The 24,640-nt window shown below is 37.4% G+C and overlaps 1 protein-coding gene across 1 annotated transcript in view; it reads left to right on the forward strand.

Moving 5' to 3' along the window:
* The window catches only part of LOC122210853, a 53,664-nt gene extending 31,698 nt beyond the window's left edge, over positions 1-21,966 (forward strand). The window contains exons 7-9 of the mRNA XM_042923783.1: positions 3,770-3,947; positions 20,174-20,305; positions 20,990-21,966. Of these exons, the coding sequence (XP_042779717.1) occupies positions 3,770-3,947; positions 20,174-20,305; positions 20,990-21,006 (327 nt within the window). The 3' untranslated portion in view covers positions 21,007-21,966. The remainder of the gene's footprint in view (positions 1-3,769; positions 3,948-20,173; positions 20,306-20,989) is intronic.
* The last annotated feature ends 2,674 nt before the right edge of the window (positions 21,967-24,640 follow it).

The following is a 24,640-nucleotide window of genomic DNA, read 5'->3' on the forward strand; positions in this document are numbered from 1 at the left end:
AGAACCTACGTAGTTTCTTTTATTTCCTATCTGCATTCCATTAATCCGTTTGTATTTGGGTTAGGGATAAAACAGAGATTTTTTTTTTTTTCCTGCTCTAATGAGATTATTTATTTATTTATTTTTAAAATTTAAATCCAAGTTAGTTAACAGATAGTGTAGTAATGGTTTCAGGAATAGAATTTAGTGATTCATCACTTACATTTAACACCCCCTGCTCATCCCAACAAGTGTCCTCCTTAATGCCCGTCACCCATTTAGCCCACCCCTGCACCCACTTCCCCTCCAGCAACCCTCAGTTTGTTCTCTGTATTTAGGAGTCTCTTACGGTTTGCCTCCCCATCTGTTTTTATCTTATTTTTCCTTCCCTTCTCGTATGGTCATCTGTTTTGTTTCTTAAATTCCACATATGAGTGCAATTATATGATATCTGTTTTTCTCTGACTTATTTCGCTTAGCATAACACACTCTAGTTCCATACATGGTTGCAAATGGCAAGGTTTCATTCTTTTTGATTTCCAAGTAATACTCCATCTACTACATCTTCTTGATTTGTTCGTCAGTTGATGGGCATTTGGGCTTTTTCCATAATTTGGCTATTGTCGCTAGTGCTGCTATAAACATTGGGACCCGTGTGCCCCTGTGAATTAGCATTTTTGTGTCTTCCGAATATATACCTAGTAGTGCACTTGCTGGGTCGTAGGGTAGTTCTATTTTTAGTTTTTTGAGGAACCTCCATACTGTTTTCCAGAGTGGCTGCACCAGTTTGCATTCCAACCAACTGTGAAAAAGTGTTTGCCCTTTTTCCACATCCTCATCAATGTATTTTGTTTCCTGAGTTGTTAATTTTAGCCATTCTGATAGGTGTGAGGTGGTATCTCAATGTGGTTTTGATTTGTATTTCCCTGATGATGGGTGATGTTGAACATCTTTTCATGTGTCTAAACAGAAATATTTATTTATTTATTTATTTATTTATTTATTCATTTATTGTGTGTGAGAGAGAGAGGGAGAGAGAATGAAAGTGAGCAAGGGGCAGGGAGAAAGAGAATCAGGGCTCACCTGAAGCGGGGCTCATGTTTTTACTGGAATTGGGGCTCGAACTCATGAACCCTGAGATCTGCCAACACACATACACACGAGCACACACGCACATACACACACACACACTTTCAGAGACACTTTAAGAGACACTTCACTTATGAAGAACTGAAAGATCTCAATGGCCAAAGCTGGAACAGTTTGAGAAACAAAGTAGTGTGGGATTATATCCTAGAGTATAAAATAAATATTATGAGCCCATAGTAATATACATAAATGATTTAATAAATAAATAAATGAGGGAAAGAGACAAATCTCTTATGTAGAATTCCAGATAAGTTACATAAAATACTCTGCCTGCAAGGAGGTGAAGCACAATTCCTTACCTTAAGTATGGACTGCACACAGTGACTTCCTCCCAAAGAATAGAGTATGGGAAGGGCGGTGGGGGGGGGGGGGTGGGGTGGGGAGTGGGTGTAAAAACAGTGACTTTGCAGTAGAAAACCTGACCAACACCTAGCTATGTGATCAAGGTCACCTCAACAGAGATAACTCACGTTGAAAATTTGTACCCTTGATTTGATGTGATGAAAATGGCACCTTTTCCTGTGGTCTTCTTCCCAGTATCTCAAAACTCTAGTCTAAACATGAGGAAGACATCAGACGTATTCCAATAGTGAGGCATCCTACAAAATACCTGAACAGTATTCCTCAAAGCTGTCAAAGTCATCAAAAACAAGGAAAATATAAGAAACTCCCACAGCAAAAAGGAGTCTAGAGACATGGTGACCAAATATAAATGTATCCTGGGTGGGATTCTGGACAGAAAAAAGGATATTAGTTAAAAATTAAGGAAATATCAGTGAAGTGTTACTTAATAATGTATCAGCATTGGTTCATTAATTATAAGAAATGTGTCCTAGTAATGCAATATGTTAATAGGAAAAAGTAGATTTAGATATATGGAGAGCTCTGTACTGTCTCTCAATTTTTTCTGTAAATCTAAAACTGTTTTAAAATATAAAGTCTATTCTAAAGGGGAGCCTGGGTGGCTTAGTCAGTTAAACATCAGGCCTTGGCTCAGGTCATGATCCCGTGGTTCATGAGTTCAAGTCCTGCTTTGGGCTTGCTGCTTTCAGCGTGGAGCCACTTCAGATCTTCTGTCCCCTTCTCTCTCTCTGCCCCTACCCCACTCACTCTCTCCCCAAAATAGATAAACGTTTTTTAAAAAGTCTATTCTAAAAGATAATAAAAGGGACCTCCAGGGGTGTGTACTTGAAGAGGAGGAGAGAATTGAGATTCTGTTTATCATTGCTAGAAAACTGCAGAGCGTGATGTAACTTATTGGGTAGATAATGAGTATTAGAGAGTCATTAAAGGGGCATTAAAGAAATTTCCTGAAGATAATTTGAGATGTGCCCATATCACTCCTCAGTGGCTGCCACAGTCTGAGATCAGGCTCGACTTCCTATGTTGCATACAAACTGATACGACCTTTCTGAATTCACCTTCCTCTCTCTTGCTCGAGAACATCAACAAGTTGTTCATCTACACACCAAATTGCTTTTGGCCTCTTAGTTTTGTTCATGTTGCCCTGCGCCTGAAATCCACTACCTACCACCCCTCATTTTCCTCCACTTAGCTTAGTTCTCATTTGACACTTAACTCGGCTTCACCTTTTCTAGGAATCCCTTCCTGATTTTCCTCAGTTTAGTTCCTTTTCTTCTCCCTACACCCAAGGAGTCCATCTCTATCCTGTTGGCCCTTACACTTTATTATTATTATTATTATTATTATTATTATTATTATTATTATTATTTGTATGTGTGGTCATGTGCTCTACTTGGCTATGAACAAATCAAAGCCAGAATTTTATTGTACCCATAACAAGAACAGAAGACAGAAGTTGCTTAAGCCATATTTATATTGTGAGAGAGAAATAGACCACAGGCACATTGTTTCTCATCTAAAAGAAGTTCACATTTGAAGGTAGAGATCAGAATACAGTCATCTTTTACAAATAAAATAGTTGCATTACAAGTTTTGATTCATTTTCACAAAACTTATTTTCTAGAACTCCTAAATCTTATAAGAAAACTTTTTAAAGCAGTAAATGGTGAAAAAGGTGAAATATTTTCTAATAGGACATGATACATACCTTTAAAAAGGTGAGAGATGATTTTGATGATCTGAAGGGTATGTAGATTATGCCTAAGCACCTAATTCTTGAATGTTTTGCTATGCAGTCTTTGAGTAATTTATGTGAACTCTGTTTACTGGTAAAAACTCAATTCAGAAAATGTGGAATAGCACAGAAAATTGGTTTATGTTTAGGTGTAAATGGACTTACGGTGAGAATAGCCCTTTTTTTCATTATCTTAGAGTATTTTTCAGAAGGAAAGTTTCACATCTTAGTATTCTCTGTTTACCAATAGTTTAATAACTCTGAAATGAAACACAGCATACAGTACACTCTCCTTCATTGAAGCTCCTTGGTTACTCGGAGCCTTTTGTCTAGGGCATACGCCCTTGCCTCAGCCAAACACACGGTCTCATTTCTGGATCTATGGAACAAGGTGAAGTGCGTAGCGCAGGATATGCGAAAGGTTCTGTATTCATCCCGAGGTTGGAAAATGAAGCAAAATTATATTCTTGTCAAATGACTGGTTTTAAATTCTGCCCTTTGGTATTTGCTTACATTCATGAAATCATGTTATATTGATCACAGGGTACAGGAGATACTGACTGTCATTTTAAAATTAAGAAGAACTTGGAAAATGCATCTGTAAGCCTGGAATCTACGAAAAGCCCGGGGTTATTTGTTGGACTTGAGTCAGATGGACAGGCAAAACCAGTTATTTATACCAAGAATGGGAATGTTTTCTTCTATCCACAAGTCGTCAAATGTACGTTTACTTTGAAATGTTTCCATTTTGGTTTGCTTTGTGATAGTTTCGTGTCTGATAATTTCATCACATTTTTACTAAGCAGATCTCTGCTAATTAGCCTTTTTGTAAGTTGCTGTTATTCTAGAAGCAGTGAAAAAAATTATGAAGATCACTTAACCCAAATTTTCAGGTAGTTAATGTTAGATACAGAGTTTTTGCTGTATTAAGCTCCTTTGTAGTTTTAAAATTTGTTTGTACATTTGCACGTGTGTGTGTTTGTGTGTGTGTGTGTATGTGTATTTTGTTATTTAACGGTATCTCCATATGCGCTGTGAGGAAATGGATCTGTTAGAAATATTCTCAGTTTCATTGCTATTAATTTTTAATGCTCACTGTATAAAATGAGATAGAAAAAAGATCATTACAAATGGGATTTGAATTAAAAATAGGATTTGGGGGAAAAAGTACAAGGATAGGACAGAAATGTGAATGTTTTGAAACTGGTTTCTCTCCTATCTAAGTTCAGATTCCCTAGCTAATTGAAGTGGGGATCTGAGGACTTTATTTAAACAGTTTAAGCTTAGAATGTATTTGCTGGAACACAAAGGCCAGTGAGGTAACTCCATTGTGTTCTTAAATTATCTGCAAATTTAGTTTGCTGTCTAATTTTTGCCTGATGTAGTCCCATGGACGTTGGCTTAATCTAGATGATTTTCTTAGTCAGTCTGACTCTTATTTAACTTCTCTTTGCTTCTCAAAGTCTACATGTGTATCTCCCTATAAGATACATTACCATATATGTGTCGTATATGTGTTATGATTATATATATATAATCTTCTTTATATATATCTTCTTTATATATATAAATATATATATTTCACATATATATGTGAAATATGTATATATTATATATATTTCACATATATATGTGAAATATGTATATATTATATATATATGTATAAAATATCCTGTTGAAGATAGTTTAAATAAGAGCTTGACTTAACATGATGATATATCTGGCCCTGTTCTTTGTGCTGTCTGCCTCAATTCCTTCTCAGCCTTTAGTTGCCATATTTCAAGTTTTGCAAATTGTTGGACTAGTACACCTTAACTTACTGTCATCCTCATCGCCACTCCCTCCACCCTCTGTTTTTCCACAGACTGGCACAGAGTGGCACTCCTACTCAACAAAATGGGTTTGCCATCTGTCTCTGGCCCTCTGCAGGGAAACAGATGACTTGAGGGAAAGCAGGAACGTACAGGGTGGAGTGGAAGAAAAAGTAGTGTGAAACAGCTAGTAGGGGACACCGACCATGCCGGAAGAGCACAGGAAGAAAGGGGGGAACAGTGAGGAAGAGATGAGAGGGCAGAGGTAGCAATAATTGGAAAAAAGATGAGAACGAGCACAAATAATTTGTGGCAACACATGAGAGAGAGAATTAAAGGCCGTGTCTCTCAACCTAAGATATTGGTACCGGTAGAAAAGAAGTCGTTCTTTTTTGCAGGCATTACAATGTAGTTCTCTTACTAGAGCACGGATGATTTCTTCTCTCTGTTTACCAGCTGTATGCTCTTAGGTAAGTCGACTAACTTTAGGCAGCTGTGTCTGTGTAACTGGGACAACAGTAATACCTTCCCTGTCTCCCCAGTGAAGCTGGTGGGGTCAAGCAAGTAAATGCACATGAAAGTCCTTGTTTCAGTAATAGTACCTAACATTTGTAGTCGGTTATTTTATGCCACACACTGAGAAACATGGGTTATATAGTTTAGTCTCACTTTGGAAAATAGATATATTATTTCTTGTGGTCTTTTGAAACTTCACTTTTATATGTGATAATGTGTTTGAAAACGCATTGATTGTAAATGAACTTTAAGAGCTTATAGCCAGTAGGGCTGACACTGATTCTTCTGATGCTACACTGATTAACCTGGTTGATAGACGTCGGTAATCTGTTTATATAATTTCTTTTTCCCCTTTATTATTTTTATTATATGGATAATGCATGTAATTGTGGAAAATTTTGAAAATATACTCATGTAGAAATCTATCTGAGATAAAAACTATTTACATTTTTATGTATATTTTTTCATGATTTTTTTCTGTGAAAGTGTGTGTTGGATATATTTACTTTCTCTAAATATACTGAAAGTATATTTTTAGCAAGATATAGGGCTTCTGTCTATATATATATATTTTATATATATATATATATATATAGACTTCTGTATATATATAACAATTTTTTCTGCTTTTTTACTTAAAGATATCGTTTTCATCAATACTCAGATTTATACCATATTTTCAAGTGATTTTTATTAATGCCTTTACTACAAATTATTTAACCAGTCCTTTAATGTTGGATATTTTGTGGTTTAATTTTTTGTTCTTATAAACAATGTTGGGATGATCATTCATGTACATACCTATTTTTGCACTGATCTGAAATTTTTTCTTAGCATAAATTACCAGAAGTGGAATTGTGCATTCAATTTCAGTGATGATAGACTTCTTTTAAATCTGAATGCCCCATGGTGACTCTAGCAGTCTCAGAAGCCTGTTTGGCTCTCCTTAACCCTGTGGGGTATTGCCTACGGGCTCCTGTCTATCCTGGATATACCGAAGGGTTCCTCTTGCCCTACTTTGGGCTGTCACTTACCAGCCTGAGATCTTACAAGTCATTCTTACTAGATGCAAATTCCTGTGATCAACAAGCTGTTCCTATCTGGATTAACCTGTGGGGAAAATCATGGAATTTTGTCCATTGACTAGATTACGGAAGTTCTAAGTGAATGCTAGACTTTTATTGCAAGTACCTCTTCCACTTAAAAACAATGAATGGAGGATTTTCAAACATAGTGTAAAGTTATCGACTTCAGCTCTATCAAGATTGCTACCCCTGAAGGGCTTATTCCAAAGGATTCTGGATTTTCAAATTAAAAGGAAACTTAAAATTCTTTTTTTTTTCTAAATTTTTTTTAATGTTTATTTATTTCTGACAGAGAGAGGGAGACAGAATGTGAGCAGGGGAGGGGCAGATTGAGAGAGAGGGAGACACAGAATGGAAGCAGGCTTCAGGCTCTGAGCTGTCAGCGCAGAGCCTGACGCGAGGCTCGAACCCACGAACTGTGAGATCATGACCTGAGCTGAAGTCGGACCTTAACTGACTGAGCCACCCAGGAGCCCCGGAAACTTAAAATTCTTAGCCTCATACCTTCCCACTGATTATTTTCAACCTGTAAAAGTGACTGTAATACCACTTTGCATTGATGTGATGTTATAGCCCAGTACATTATGTATCGCTCATTATGTATCTTGTCATTGTATGAGAATTCAAGAGCCAGGATAGAGACATGGACAAGTGAGGGGTAAGATTCTCTCTCTCAGAGATTCAGTAGGAAGAAGCAATTAATAGAATTAAAGGCAGAGAACCCATTTTGTCGGAAGTGGCATTAATATGTATGAAGACGCGTGTTGATATGGCCTTCAAGCAGGAATCCTTAGAACATTACTACAAGTTAGCTGACCCTTTGTGGCCTTGGCTAAAATCTTCAGGGTTCACGTTATCCTGAGGTAGTGTGTTCTATATTCTGTGTGTTACCTGTTAGTATTCACAGAATCTGGGAAAAAGTTGATACTGAAAGTTTGCCTAAGTAGTTCTCTCTCCCCACTGTTGTAGATGCCCAGATTGACCAAGAAATTCTCATTGATCCAGGGAATCTCATCACCAGTATCATAAATTGTCAACATTTGTATAGAAGTAGACTATTCCCAGAAATGCTAACCCTAATGATATTATTTCTGTGAATGGGATTAGTTTCTTTATTAGTCTTTCTGTTGCTTCATTATTAGTGTATAAGAATGCAACTGATTTCTGTACATTGATTTTGTATCCTGCAACTTTGCTGAATTCATGTATCAGTTCTAGCAGACTTTTGGTGGAGTCTGTCGGCTTTTCCATGTATAATATCATGTCATCTGCAAAAAGTGGAAGCTTGACTTCATCTTTGCCAATTTTGATGCCTTTGATTTCCTTTTGTTGTCTGATTGCTGATGCTGGCACTTCCAACACTATGTTAAACAACAGCGGCGAGAGTGGACATCCCTGTCGTGTTCCTGATATCAGGGGGAAAGCTCTCAGTTTTTCCCCATTGAGGATGATATTAGCTGTAGGCTTTTCATAAATGGCTTTTATGATGTTTAAGTATGTTCCTTCTATTCCGACTTTCTCGAGGGTTTTTATTAAGAAAGGATGCTGAATTTTGTCAAATGCTTTTTCTGCATCGATTGACAGGATCGTATGGTTCTTATCTTTTCTTTTATTAATGTGATGTATCATGTTGATTGATTTGCAAATGTTGAACCAGCCCTGCATCCCAGGAATGAATCCCACTTGATCATGGTGAATAGTTTTTTTTATAAGCTGTTGAATTCAATTTGCTAGTATCTTATTGAGAATTTTGGCATCCATATTCATCAGGGATATTGGCCTGTAGTTCTCTTTTTTTAATGGGTCTCTGTCTGGTTTAGGAATCAAAGTAATACTGGCTTCATAGAATGAGTCTGGAAGTTTTCCTTCCCATTCTATTTTTTGGAATAGCTTGAGAAGGATAGGTATTATCTCTGCTTTAAATGTCTGGTAGAATTCCCCAGGGAAGACATCTGGTCCTGGACTCTTATTTGTTGGGAGATTGTTGATAACTGATTCCATTTCTTCGCTGGTTATGGGTCTGTTCAAGCTTTCTATTTCCTCCAGTTTGAGTTTTGGAAGTGTGTGGGTGTTTAGGAATTTGTCCATTTCTTCCAGGTTGTCCAATTTGTTGGCATATAATTTTTCATAGTATTCCTTGATAATTGTTTGTATCTCTGAGGGATTGGTTGTAATAATCCCATTTTCATTCATGATTTTATCTATTTGGGTCATCTCCCTTTTCTTTTTGAGAAGCCTGGCTAGAGGTTTATCAATTTTGTTTGTTTTTTCAAAAGACCGACTCTTGGTTTCATTGATCTACTCTACAGTTTTTTTAGATTCTATATTGTTTATTTCTGCTCTGATCTTTATTATTTCTCCTCTTCTGCTGGGTTTGGGGTGTCTTTTCTGCTCTGCTTCTATTTCCTTTAGGTGTGCTGTTAGATTTTGTATTTGGGATTTTTCTTGTTTCTTGAGATAGGCCTGGATTGCAATGTATTTTCCTCTCAGGACTGCCTTCACTGCATCCCAAAGCTTTTGGATTGTTGTATTTTCATTTTTGTTTGTTTCTATATATTTTTTAATTTCTTCTCTAATTGCCTGGTTGACCCATTCATTCTTTAGTAGGGTGTTCTTCTTTTTTTTTTTTTTCAACTTTTTTTTTTTAATTTATTTTTGGGACAGAGAGAGAGACAGAGCATGAACGGGGGAGGGGCAGAGAGAGAGGGAGACACAGAATCGGAAACAGGCTCCAGGCTCCGAGCCATCAGCCCAGAGCCTGACGCGGGGCTCGAACTCACGGACCGCGAGATCGTGACTTGGCTGAAGTCGGACGCTTAACCGACTGCGCCACCCAGGCGCCCCTAGTAGGGTGTTCTTTAACCTCCATGCTTTTGGAGTTTTTCCAGACTTTTTCCTGTGGTTGATTTCAAGCTTCATAGCATTGTGGTCTGAAAGTATGCATGGTATGATCTCAATTCTTGTATACTTATGAAGGGCTGTTTTGTGACCCAGTATGTGATCTATCTTGGAGAATGTTCCATGTGCACTCGAGAAGAAAGTATATTCTGTTGCTTTGGGATGCAGAGTTCTAAATATATCTGTCAAGTCCATCTGATCCAATGTATCATTCAGGGCCCTTGTTTCTTTATTGACCATGTGTCTAGATGATCTATCCATTGTTGTAAGTGGGGTATTAAAGTCACCTGCAATTACCACATTCTTGTCAATAAGGTTGCTTATGTTTGTGAGTAATTGTTTTATATTTTGGGGGGCTCCCGTATTCGGCGCATAGACATTTATAATTGTTAGTTCTTCTTGATGGATAGACCCTGTAATTATTATATAATGCCCTTCTTTATCTCTTGTTACAGCCTTTAATTTAAAGTCTAGTTTGTCTGATATAAGTATGGCTACTCCAGCTTTCTTTTGACTTCCAGTGGCATGATAAATAGTTCTCTATCCCCTCACTTTCAATCTGAAAGTGTCTTCAGGTCTCAAATGAGTCTCTTGTAGACAGCAAATAGATGGGTCTTGTTTTTTTATCCATTCTGATACCCTATGTCTTTTAGTTGGCGCATTTAATCCATTTACATTCAGTGTTATTATAGAAAGATATGGGTTTAGAGTCATTGTGATGTCTGTATGTTTTATGCTTGTAGTGATGTCTCTGGTACTTTGTCTCACAGGATCCCCCTTAGGATCTCTTGTAGGGCTGGTTTCGTGGTGACAAATTCCTTCAGTTTTTGTTTGTTTGGGAAGACCTTTATCTCTCCTTCTATTCTAAATGACAGATTTGCTGGATAGAGGATTCTCAGCTGCGTATTTTTTCTATTCATCACATTGAAGATTTCCTGCCATTCCTTTCTGGCCTGCCAAGTTTCAGTAGAGAGATCCGTCACTAGTCTTATTGGTCTCCCTTTATGTGTTAGAGCACGTTTATCCCTCGCTGCTTTCAGAATTTTCTCTTTATCCTTGTATTTTGCCAGTTTCACTATGATATGTCGTGCAGAAGATCAATTCAAGTTATGTCTGAAGGGAGTTCTCTGTGCCTCTTGGATTTCGATGCCTTTTTCCTTCCCCAGATCAGGGAAGTTCTCAGCTATAATTTCTTCAAGTACACCTGCAGCACCTTTCCCTCTCTCTTCCTCGTCTGGAATACCAATTATGTGTAGGTTATTTCTCTTTAGTGCATCACTTAGTTCTCTAATTTTCTCCTCATACTCCTGGATTTTTTTATCTCTCTTATTCTCAGCTTCTTCTTTTTCCATAATTTTATCTTCTAGTTCACCTATTCTCTCCTCTGCCCCTTCAATCCGAGCCATGGTCATCTCCATTTTATTTTGCAGCTCATTAATAGCCTTTTTTAGCTCCTCCTGGCTGTTCCTTAGTCTCTTGATCTCTGTAACAATAGGTTCTCTGCTGTCCTTTATACTGTTTTCAAGCCCAGAGATTAATTTTATGACTATTATTCTAAATTCACTTTCTGTTATATTGTTTAAATCCTTTTTGATCAGTTCATTAGCTGTCATTATTTCCTGGAGATTCTTTTGAGGGGAATTCTTCCTTTGGTCATTTTGGATAGTCCCTGGAGTGGTGCAGGACTGCGGGGCACTTCCCCTGTGCTGTCTTGAATAACTCGCATTGGTGGGCGGGGCCGCAGTCAGACCTGATGTCTGTCCCAGGCCCACCGCTGGGGCCACAGTCAGACTGGTGTGTACCTTCTCTTCCCCTCTCCTAGGGGCGGGATTCACTGTGGGGTGGTGTGGCCCGTCTGGGCTACTTGCACACTGCCAGGCTTGTGGTGCTGGGGATCTGGCGTATTAGCTGGGGTGGATCGGCAGGGTGCACAGGGGTGGGAGGGGCAGGCTCAGCTCGCTTTTCCTTCAGAGATCCGCTTCAGGAGGGGCCCCTCTTCTGTGGGCCTTTTGTCTACGCTTGGCTCCTGAGAATCCATTCTGCTAGTCTCCTGGCGATTTTCTGGGTTATTTAGGCAGGTGTGGGTGGAATCTAAGTGATCCGCAGGACACGGTGAGCCCAGAGTCTTCCTATGCCGCCATCTTCCCAGAAGCCGACCATGATATTATTTCTGAATATACTGAGGCAACTTCCTGTGTTAATGCTGGTTATATTGCTTTGGAAATTTTATTGAAGCATTATGAATCCTAGGAATTCTGAGGAAAGGTATGGAAGCACTAACATTTATTCAAAATGCCTTTCTAGTAATACTTACTCGTTTTCATAAGACAAGAACCACAGTGTTGAAGAAATCCATGTGTGTACCATTTGCCTTTTGGCTTCCACGTCAAGTTTGTATTTTCCCCACCCAGGACTATAATGAAAAATGTAGCTGCAGAATTCATTGCAACAGTTCCTTTGCAGGATTTGTTTGGACTCTAATTAATCATTAGACTATGCACATTTTAACAAAAGAAAGCACAAAGAATGGCTGCTGTACAAAGGCTCATGTTTGCTATACTCGTATGTACCATTGAAAAATCTGTTTTGTGGGCTATTTGTCTTTACTTTTACCCACATTTTCCCTTACTTTTCTGGGTGGTACTGAATTTGCTGCCATATCAGATGAACAAAGGTATAACAAAAAATTTAGAGAACAGTGTGAGATAATAGAAAATATATTGGTCTCTGCCATTCCCCGCCCCCCCCCCCCCACTCTGGTTCCTGCACAGAACTCCTAGAACCCTTGTAAATTCTGAAGTCCTGAGAGCACTAAGAGTGTCTTTTGTTCTAATGAGGCAACTCTGGGTGGGTCCCTGGATGGCTCCTGGGTGGGAGCTGGCCACCAGAAAGAGCCTGTCAGGATTAGAATCTTTGGTGTTTTTAACTTCATTTCCCCATTCTTCAGAGACAGGAGAGGAGCTAGAAATGGAGTTAATAATTGATCATGCCTATATGAGAAAGCCTCCTTAAAATCCCAATAGTATGGGGTTTGGGGAGCTTTACAGGTTAATGAACACATATATGTACTGGGAGGTTGAGGCACCCCACTCAGTGGGGACAGAAGCTCCTGCACTCTGGGCCCTCCCAGACATTGCCCTATATATCTTTTCATCTGGCTTAACCTCTGTTTTGTCATATGTAAATAAGAATAAAAACATTGAGTTACAGTAAGAACTTTTAGTGTGAGTCTGTGAACCTTTTGAAATTGAGTAAACATATTTTGAGTAAATAATTTGTAGACAAATACACATAAGTGTGCATTTAAGGTGGGAACAAGCTCATTCATGACCTTTAGGTTTTCAGAGGGAACCATGACTCAAAAAGTGTTAAGCAACTCTCTTAGAGAGTTTTTAAAAATTTTTAAATATTTATTTTTGAGAGAGAAAACAAGCAAGGGTGGGGAGGGGGCAGAGAGAGAGAGAGAGAGACAGATGGACACATAATCTGAAGCAGGCTTCAGGATCCGATAGCTATCCAAGGTATTAGCACAGAGCCCAAGGCCAGGCTCAAACTCACAAACCACGAGGTGATGACCTGAGCTAAAGTCTGGACGCTTTACCGACTGAGACACCCAGGTGCTCCTTAGAGTTTTGTGGTGAGCAGCAGAATGTTTACTTAAAAGTAATATATTCTAACTAGAATATATATATTTCATAGAATCTGGGATTCATATATCCCATATATGATAGATTGAGCCTGCTGTATACCAAGCATAACAACAAATACCCCCTTAAAACTGTTGAGTCTTGTTTGTATTTCAGTACAGATATAGAGAAGCCCAGCTCCATGCCTTTTTTTTTTTTTAAACATTAACGTTTCTTCATAGAAGGTAGAGTTGAAATTTTCTGGTACTCCTAGCAATCAGGGACTTGTACGGGGGAAGAGATCATTTTAGGAAGATCATAGTAAGGTTACATTTCAGGAGACTTATGTGAAGACCTTCCTGTGGGGAAGGTACCTGTTGTCCCCAGGCATGTACCCCTGAATGCCGGGCCCTGGCCTCCTTAGAAGCCCGTGTGCTTGAAGGACGTATATTTATATACTGGTTGGTCTGGCAGGGCTCACAATCATATGGAGGTCATTGCTCTGCCCTACGATGACACTCTTGTTGACTGGGTTCACCTACCAAACGGCTAGAGGTTTGAAAGTAAAGCAGGGTAGGGAGGCTCACAGGCTCTGAGATGCACTACCAGTTGTTCACATCCCGGTTCGGCCTCTTGCTAGCTGTGTGCTCTCATAGCACTTGTACCGAACGTCCATTCTCTGTAAAATAAGGATGAGGAGTGCCTCACAGTGTTGGTGTGTGGATTACATGAGTTAACGTCTGTAGGATGCTTATCATCGTGCCTGGTACTCAGTAAGCACTAAACAAGTGTTTGTGGTTATGATGATGATTATTTTTTTTAATGTTTATTTTATTTTTGAAGGAGAGAGAGAGAGAGATAGAGCACAAGCAGGGGAGGGACAGAGAAGAGGGAGACACAGGATCCGAAGCAGGCTCTAGGCTCTGAGCTGTCAGCACAGAGCCCAACGTGGGGCTCGAACCCATGAACCGTGAGATGATGGTCTGAGCTGAAGTTGGCACTTAACTGGCTGAGCCACCGAGGCGCCCCTGTGGTTATGATTATAAAGAAAGGAAGAGCTTCTCATGGTGAATTGTTTTCAGCCATATTTTCTTAACAGTTTTTCTTTAAGAACGGTTTAAGGTTTACAGAAAAATTGTGGGTAAAGTATAGAGATTTTCCATATACTTCCTGCCTACCACATGCATAGCCTCCCCCATCAACATTCTCCACCAGATGGTATGTTTATTACAATTGATGAACCTACATTAACACATCATAATTACTTAGAGTTCATAGTTAACATTTTGGTTCCCTCTTGGTATTGTACATTCTCTGGGTTTGGACAAATGTATAATGACATATATCCATCAATATAATATCTAAAGAATATTTTCAATGACCTACAAATCCTTACATTAGTTGATTTTTGTTTCTTTTTTTTAAGGTTTCCACAATTATTCATATAGTTCCATAAAATGTAGTTGCAGCTTTTATAGGTATTAATGGAGCTTTTTTTTAATATGAAATTTATTGTCAAATTGGTTTCCATACAACACCCAGTGCTCATCCCAAAAGGTGCCCTCCTTAATACCCATCATCCACCCTCACCTCCCTCCCACCCCCCATCAACCCTCAGTTTGTTCTCAGTTTTTAAGAGTCTCTTATGCTTTAGCTCTCTGCCTCTCTAACTTCTTGTTTTTCCCTTCCCCTCCCCCATGGTCTTCTGTTAAGTTTCTCAGGATCCACATAAGAGTGAAAACATGGTATCTGTCTTTCACATTAGTTGATTTTTGAATGTTGAACCAGTCTTGCATACCTGGGATAGATCCCACTTGGACTTGTTCTATTAATCTTTTTTTATAAATTGTTGGATTCAATTTGCTAATATTTTGTTGAGGATTTTTGCATCTACGTTCATCAGAAGTATTGGTCTGTAGTTTTGTCTTGTGATATCTTTGTCTGGTTTTTGGTATTAGGGCAATCCTGACCTCATAGAATGAGTTAGGAAATATTTCCTTTTTTTTCTATCCACCGTAAGAGATTGTAGAGAATTGGTGTAATTTCTCCTTTAAATTTTTTGGTGTAAAATTCACCAGCGAATTTGTTTGAGCCAGGTGTTTTCTATTTTAGAAGACTATTAAATATTGATTTAGTCTCTTTAATAGATTTAAGACCATCCATTTTTTCTATTTCTTCTTGTGTGAGTTTTGGCAAATTGTCAGATTTCCAGGAATTAGTCCATTTCATCTAGGTTATCAAACTTGAGATCATAGAATTGCTGATAGTATTCCTTTATAACCTTTTAATGTCCATAGGATCTGTAGTGATGTCATCTGTTTCATTTCTAATGTTATAATTTGTGTTCTTTCATCTTTTTTTTTTCTTAGTCTGACAAGAGACTTACTAATTTTATTGATCATTTCAAAGAATCAGAGTTTGGTACATTGATTTTCTCTATTGATGTCCTGTTTTCAGTTTCATTAGTTTCTGATCTGATTCATCATGGTGTATTTTTTATAACTTAGAGTTGATGGATTCTTGGGGAGTTATCTTCTCATTCCCTCGTGTAATCACTTAGGACAAATCATATAACTTCTCTGTAACTTGGTTTCTTTGTCTACAATTTGGTTAGAATTTGGTTTAATTAATGGTGTCTTGAGGATTTATAATAAAAAGTCATTGTTTCTACTGCCATTTAGTTGAAATAGTTGGCTTGTGCAGCAAAACATATTTATTCTCTTGATCATGAATTTACATTCACAGTTACTATGAACTCTATACATAGGAGAAAGTGTGAAGAGATTTGATTTCATATGCTTACATAGTCAGTTATTACACTGAGCCCGTGGAGAAGGTTCTCAATGGATTATTTGGAAGTGTTTTCAATCCCATTGTTCCAGACAATAAACCCCACGCTTATAATTCCATATAATAACAACACAGTGTTCTTGGAGTTTCTTAGGGAATGTTGGATCAGTATAACTTGTGACTTTCTATTAGCTAACTTTTCTTTTCTTTTCTTTTCTTTTCTTTTCTTTTCTTTTCTTTTCTTTTCTCTTTTCTTTTTTCTTTTCTTTTCTTTTCTTTTTCTTTTCTTTTCTTTTTCTTTCTCTCTTTCTTTCTCTCCTTCCTTCCTTCCTTCCTTCCTTCTTTCTTCCTTCCTTCCTTCCTTCCTTTCTTTCTTTCTTTCTTTCCTTCCTTCCTTCCTTCCTTCTTTCCTTCTTTCTTTCTTTCTTTCTTTCTTCCTTTCTTTCTTCCTTTCTTTCTTCCTTTCTTTCTTCCTTCCTTTCTTCCTTTCTTTCTTCCTTTCTTTCTTCCTTCCTTTCTTCCTTTCTTTCTTTCTTTCTTTCTTTCTTTCTTTCTTCCTTCCTTTCTTCCTTCCTTCCTTCCTTTCTTTTCTTTCTTTCTTTCTTTCTTTCTTTCTTTCTTTCTTTCTTTCTTTCTTTTCTTTCTTTCTTTCTTTCTTTCTTGAGCATGCCAGTGGGGGACAGGGGCAGAGGGAGAAAGAGAGAGAATCTTAAGCAGGCTCCATGCTCAGCGTGGGATCAGCTTGATCCAACAACACAGGGGTCATGACCTGTTAAGGCCGGCGCGACAAACACCGAGGTCAGGGTCCTGAGGGTAGGGGAATGCAAGAAAAGAGAAGAGAAGAGAAAGTTTGGGAACAGGAGGGTCCCCTGGGCTGATGGCCCAAGTGACGGCTTTATTGTTGCTGTACACAATCTTTTATAACCAGACTCTTATGGGTTAGGTCATTCTAAGAATAAACAGGTTTCACATAATCACTGCCCACCAAAACATTTAGTTCTGTGTTTCTTGCATTTTCTAGACGGGTCACAAGACCTTGTTGATAAGATTGCTAGCAAAACACAATTCCCATGTTTGTTTCTATCTGACTCGGGGTAGAAAAAGGGAGGTAACATTACTGCCAACACCTGCAGACCACAGGCTTCAGGAATTAACTTTCTCAGCCTTGACAAGGCTTTCGTATGCCCTCGAGAGTGGGGGAATGGGAGGGGGAACCACCGGGTTGGCTTGAGTCAACGGGGAACATTGCTCAACCCGGTCTCAGCCTGGCACCGGGGCCCGGCCCCCCACATGACCTGTGCTGAAATCAAGACTCAGATACTCAGCCGACTGAGCCACCCAGGCACCCCTCCATTAACCTTAGTACACTGTTTCTTTTTTAGAACACTTAAGTAACAGTGAACTGGGTATATTCCAGTTTTATAAGTATCATAACTGAGACTTAAATTATGCCTAAAGTTTGCCACTTCTTACTCAAATTCCAGTCTGGTTTAATGGTATTAGCCACCTTCTGTATTCAAACCATGAGGCTTGGGTATCAGTAACTTGAAAAAAAAATTCAGGACTGAAGATATGGTTCAGATGTTAATTTTTTATTATAACATGAGGAATCTCCTTCAGGTTCAAGTCTTATGGAAGTTTTTATTAGAGTATGTTTGGAAAATTCATTTTCACTTCATACTAATTTTCTAAGATCATCCAAGTTTCAGAATACAAGTGAATACTGTCATATACCTGATCATCAGATTCTGAATGTGTACATTATGATCTTATGTAGAAGAATATGGCAAAAACATATTTCATATAATAAAATATATTTTATAGATTTAAATATATATGCCATAACAGCATGACACATTGCTATTGTGTTTTAGCGTATTTTGCCTTTTTTGTTTTATTTATTTTTTTAAACAAATTTTAAGGTTTATTTATTTTTGAGAGAGAGAAAGAGAGAGACAGACCGTGAGCTGGGGAAAGGCGGAGAGAGAGAGGGAGAGGGAGACACGGAATCCAAACAGGCTCTGGACTCTGAGCTGTCAGCACAGAGGCCGATGCGGGGCTGGAACTCATGAACCGCGAGGTTGTGACCTGAGCTGAAGTAGGACACTTAACCGGCTGAGCCACCCAGGTACCCCTATTTTGCCTTTTTTAAATAGCTGGTATTCAGTGAACCAAAATATTTTTACTAGTTCACTTTTTGTAGTTAGAGCCTTTCTGTCTGGTTGATCTTGATGCTACCGAACTGTTGGGTATACTGAGATGCTATCTGAAGTAAGCAAATTAATCAGTCAATCCCAGCTATCAATAATACATACCTTCTGGTACGATTTCCAGCTAGACAGTCCTGTTTCTTTCACCTTTATCACAGGTTTGATTTTATGTTTGATAAATTTCCACACTCCTGTTTAAATTGTGAACGTGAGACAGAGAGAGCACACCGGTAAGAGTTACCGCAATTCAGAGTAGGCTGTGAATCCACTGGATGGCTGTTTGGTACCTGGGTTTTGGACCTCCAGCTGTGACCCACGTGGCTCCAAGGCAAGATGGGCAGTGTTCTGTACAGAAGGACAGGACCATCCTAGATGACCTATCCGGAAAATGTCGTCTAGATCCTGGGTTTCCTACTATTAAGACAACTGTTGTGTTTATAAAAATTTGACATTCGTTTTGAGGATGAGGTAGAATCTTGAAAAGCCAGTGTGGGAGAATAGAGGCAAGAAATGCTTATTCCTGTTTCAGAGTCTGCTTAGGCTCACTGTTGTACAGCCCTTTCTGTGCGAGGCACCTGTGCATGCGTTGTACATTACAGCACTCAGCAATATGTAGCAGAGGTCATTGTTCATGTGTTCTCCTCCTGGGCTGTGACCTCATCCATGTCAAAACCGCGTGTTATGCATGGATTTATTCTTATGCTTATGGCAGTGACTGGGAGAGAGTTTATTTTCTCTTTGTAAATCTTGGATTTCTACATTATTTGTAAATAATGTAGTCCCTTAATTATGGGTCCCTTAATGGACCATAAGAAAATGGATGCCATGTATATTATATTTAGGAATCTTTTTTATTTCTTTTCTGTAAGTGTACATTTACTCTCAGTGGACATATTTCTAGTTATTTCTGATCTTCTTTTTAATATTTTAAAGTTCCTTTATTAGCATCAATCTCCAGTGTCTAAGCATTGCATTGTAAATAAACCATATGGAAAACCTTATGTTTTACAGAGTTTGGTGTTTAAAAGATGATTATTGCCTGAAATTACATCATATGATATCAAATAATTATAAGGTTATTTATGACAATATAATCATGGGCAGTTCTTCAGATACCAGTGTTGTGTAGTCAGTGCCATGACTCCATGTGTTTTAGTGTTGCTGATTTCTGTTAACCATACTTATGAGAGCATTACGCCTTCTCATGCTAACATATGTTTTACGGGTCATCTTAAATTGTTGGCTGTAATTGTGGTATTAAGAAGTAGCTGCTATTATTTATTAATGTGTAGAATCAGACATCTGTATAATTTTTTGTTGCTGATGAGGTCTCATCTATGGCTGATGCCTAAAAATGAAACACAAACAACTCAAACTTTGAAATCCTAAACACAAATAGCACTTAGGAACATATGCTATAAAATTGGAGTTATTATTCAGGTAGACTAGAGATACCTATTCCTGAACAAAATACCAGAACACTTGCTTCTAAATAAAAGGCAGAAAAATAGCTAATGTTTTCTTCATTTATATGTGTGTGTGCATATATTTATATATATGTGTGTACATATAAACATTTATATTTATTTGATATATTTCTATGATTTTCATATTTTAGTAAGGTAACATGAAGTATTATTTGAATCATGTTTTAGTCAGTTTCCCCTTCTGAGGAAGGCAAAGTACCAAATTGTCAAAGGAGTTTCTGTTTAGAATCCATAAGAAAAACATCTTGAATAAGTTATTTGATTCATACTGTGGTGTTAAATTATTGCTTGGATTTACAAATCAGTGAATAAATTTTATACGAATACCATTCATGCACAGCCTGCTGCTAAGAATAAAAAGTCATTTTCTGGTAAGTATGTAATGCAGAGTGAAAAGATTTGACTAGGCATTGAAATGGAGACAATAGCAAAACTTAAACTTGCATAGCTGAACATATGGTGAGTTTTCTGAGAAAAAACAAGTGATTTTGAGAGGATGGCATCTTTTAAAATCTTAATTTCAGTTGGCAGAGAAAACCCAATGGGTATGTCAGCAACACCCAGCCAAGAGGAGGAAAAGATCCATGAGACAAAAAATCAGCAAGAAACACCAGCAGCATTTGAGGCCAAGCGTTCCTTACTTTCTTCAACTGCAAGTAAGCAACAGCTTTTTTCCCCCTTCTTTTGGGTTGTTTGTCTGCACTGCTTCTTTGTGGCCGCCTCAGGAAGAGCATCATATTATTTTTAAAATATAGGTTACATTATTGCACATGAACTTGCTTTTAAGCTGTTATCTTGCTTTTTTTATGTTTTGGTTTTATATTGCAAAGAATACATGTATGTGAAAATGTGTTCATTTCTTTATCTTGAATTTAATATTCATCCATAACAATGACTTGGTAAGAAGAAATTATTAAATTATGACATTGTACTGGGCTATCACATACCAAATATTTTATGCATATATTTTATGAATAACAGCAAATGCTCACCAAAGTCTAAGTAACAATAAAAATAATCTCTTCTGTTTCACTGATAAAGAAACTGAGGCATGAATAAAGTACTGTAGGCCTCAGAGTTTTGAATTTTTAGTTTCTTTCTTGCCCTTAAATGTATTACTTTCTCTCTGATTGCGAAGTATAATGAATGATATCTGACAAATTCTGTGCATCAGAAGCTAGTAATCTTTGGGTGAAATGAAATACTGGACTGATGTCTCTGGCCGTTTTTTTTTTTTTTTTTTTTTTAATCCCATCTTGAGAGTCAGATAAATTGCAGTGTTACCTTTTAAAAAGCGCTTTTTGAAAATTAGTAATTGGGTGTGCTCTCTTTTCTTTCAGAGAGTAACAGAAAATAGATGTCTCTTGCTGACAACCTTATGATGCTATCACATCAAGCAGAGGGAAGAGAAATTAGCCTTTCGATTCTTGCTGTTGGAACAGGCCCAGTTTTATATTTCCGTGTCGTATCATGAATCCTTGGAACAGTGTGACAAATCTCACACTGCATGAGAAACATGTGCTTAGTTAAAATTTTTCACAGAAGGAAAACTCAATCTTGTGTCAGGAAGTAATGGCACCTAAATCTGGGATGGCCACCTCAAGTAAAATTTGACTTGGTTGAAAATAACATACTAGCTGAAATCCCTAGAAATAGATACTTTTTTTAAGAGTAACAAAATGCTGAAGAGGAAAACTTCTATATATCTTATGAATATTTGTCTCTTCTGGCGAAAACATCTTTGAAATGTTACCGTTGTTAAACGTTTTTAAATTTAAGGTGTACCGTATGTTGATTTAATATTTTTATATATCGCACTATGCAATAGATATATAATACATGCAATATGCAACAGTGCACCTCCATCACGTTGTGTAATTATATATTTCTTTTTTGTAATGAGAATAATTGAGATCTAGTGTATTCATAATTTTAGTGTCTATAATACAATATTGTCACCTATAGTCACTATACCTTACATCTTTATGTCTTATTTACATACTAGTTGCAAATTTGTATCCTTAAACATCTCTTCTGTTCCTACCCCTGAACTCCAAGCCCTTGGTAACTACCATTTTACTTTCTGTTTTTATAACTTTAGCTTTTTTTTAGTTTCCACATATACAGGATCTCAGAAAGTATTTATCTTTGTCTGACTTATGTCACTTGGCATAATTTTCTCAAGGTCTATCCATGTTGTTCCAAACGGAAGGATTTCCTTCTTACGGCTTTCACAGCTTCCTTACCCGTTGAAATGCTGCTGGGCACTTAGATTGTTTCCATATCTTGGCTACTATGAATAATGCTGCAATAAACATGGAAGTGCATATATCTCTTCAGTATCCTGTTTTCATTTCCTTTGGATACATACTCAGAAGTGGAGTTGCTGGATCATACGGTAGTTCTATTTTTAATTTTTTGAGGAATCTCCATGCCGTTTGCCGTTGTGGTGCTACCAGCTTAAACACCAGTGGTGCACAAGGGCTCCCTTTTCTCCATATGCTCATCAACACTTAATCTCTTGTTTTCTTGATGATAGCCATTCTTACTCGTATGAGGTGATATCTCATTGGTCTTGATTTGAATTTTCCTGATGATTAGTGATATTGACCATCTTTTCATATACATGTTAGCCATTTGAATATTTTTTGGAAAAATGTCTATTCTTCTGTCCATTTTGTAATCAAATTGTTTTTCTGTTTTTGAGTTGTATCAGTTCTTTGTATATTTTGGATATCAACCCCTTATTTGATACCATTGTTAAATTTTTAAGGATTGGAAGGTATACATTTTAGAATAAAGCTAGAAAGATTGAGTAATTTTCAAAAATGATGAAATTAGACCTCATGATAAATATAAACTTTTTCAAGTCATTCTTTCATGTAATGAATTATCAAATAGGAATTTTGTGCTTACCAAATGTCAGATGTAAGGAAATACAGTGATAGACAAAACAGACTCAGTCTCTGACTTCTTGGAGTTTACACTCCATCGAGCCAGATAAATATTAAACAATCACCTAAAAATATAAAGTTAAAAACTGATACATGAGATGTGGGAAACATTCAGGGCATGCTAGACACAAAACAAAATTTCAGTTATTAATTCATTTATAAAAAGACTTGCAAGTCCTTTTTTTGTTTGTTTGAAGTTTTTATTTAAATTCCAGTTAGTTAACATACAGTACGATATTAGTTTCAGGTGTACAGTATATTGATTCAACATGTCCATGCCCCACCTGGTACTCATCACAACAAGTACACTCCTCTGATAAAGGGTTAGTATCCAAAATATATAAAGAATTTATAGAACTCAACACTCCAAACATGAACTATACAATGAAAAAGTGGGCAGAATACATGAACGTTTTTCCAAAGAAGACATACAGATGGCCAACACACACACGAAAATATGCTCAACATAACTCATCATCAGGGAAATACAAATCAAAACTACAATGAGGTATCATCTTACACCTGTCAGGATGGCTAAAATCAACAACACAAGAAGCAGGTATTGGCAAGGAGAGAGGGGAACCCTCTTGCACTATTGGTGGGAATGCAAACTGGTGTGACCACTCTGGAAAAGCGTATGGAGGTTCCTCAAAAACTTAAAAGTAGAACTACCCTGTGATACAGCAATTGCACTATGAGGTATTTATCCAAAGACTACAAAAATACTAATTCAAAGGGATACATGCACCCCAATGTTTATAGCAGCGTTATCTACAATAACCAAATTATAGGAACAGCCCTATTGTCCATCAACTGATGAGTGCATAAAGAAGGATAAAGAGCATATGTGTATCCACACATACACACAATGGAATATTACAGTACTACTCAGCCATCAAAAAGAATGAAATCTTGCCATTTGCAGCAACCTGGATGGAGCTAGAGACTATTATGCTAAGAAAAATAAGACAGAGAAAGACAAATACCATATGACTTCACTCATGTGTGGAATTTTAGAAACAAAACAAATGAGTAAAGGGGAAAAAAGGAGAGAGAGGCAAAACAAGAAAAGGACTCTTAACTGTAGAGAATAAGCTGATGGTTACCAGAATGGAGGTGGGGGGAATGGGTTAGGTAGGTGTAAGTCCTTTGTTGTGGTTAATGGTGATATAGGAGAAATGGAGAGTGGGCCAAAAACTGAGAAAAGGGAGATTGAACTTCATTTGTTAATGCGCTATTTAAGTCATTGACATGGCACAGACACTGGACATGAAATCCTGGAAATTCAGATGGTAAAGCTCTCCTAATGCAAATGCCGTTTGCAAAATCCCCGTGATTTGTGTGCTGCCTTCGCGGATTGTAGTAGAAATGGCTTTTATACGTCGATGACTTTAATAGGAAAAAATATCTTCACGTATGACTATTACCTAGAAGGTTCCCATTCATTACTGAGTAATGAAATCACAACTGTCTTCTTTCTACCTCTCAAACATCCGTAGTACTTAAAAGGTGTTTCTTGCCAGAAATACCTTCCTTTTGGTTTTGCAATTTAGCTGTCATGCTAGATGGATTTGGGTTACATTAGCCATTCATATTAAAATATATGTTAGTTGAAAAATAATTCAGCAAAGTTATTTCATGTTTTAAAAGTATCAAAAGCAACTATCCGCTCCTGAAGAATGAGATTATGGTTGTCAGTCTACTCCAGGATAGGGCAAGTTTTAAAGAGTTTGAGGATTAGGTATTATAGATAAAATAAACCTGTCCTCTGTATTCAAGACGCTTGCTTATTAAAAAGAAAATGGATGTTTTTCTCATCTACATCAGAGAGAGACAGAGATTTAGAACTTCTAAAACTACATATTCAATAGATAGTACTTTTTTTGTAGTAAATAGAGGTGTAAGGCCATTAAATTTGCAAGATTTTCCTTTAGGGCTAAGTTGAATTTTAATATTAGTTTTGTTAGGGAAGGGGGACGTTTTGAGGAAGGAATTTTACTTTTTTTAAAAAGAAATTTAAAAGTTATGGTAACTTTC

Source organism: Panthera leo, chromosome F2 (assembly GCF_018350215.1).
Source record: "Panthera leo isolate Ple1 chromosome F2, P.leo_Ple1_pat1.1, whole genome shotgun sequence".
Taxonomy (NCBI): Eukaryota; Metazoa; Chordata; class Mammalia; order Carnivora; family Felidae; genus Panthera; species Panthera leo.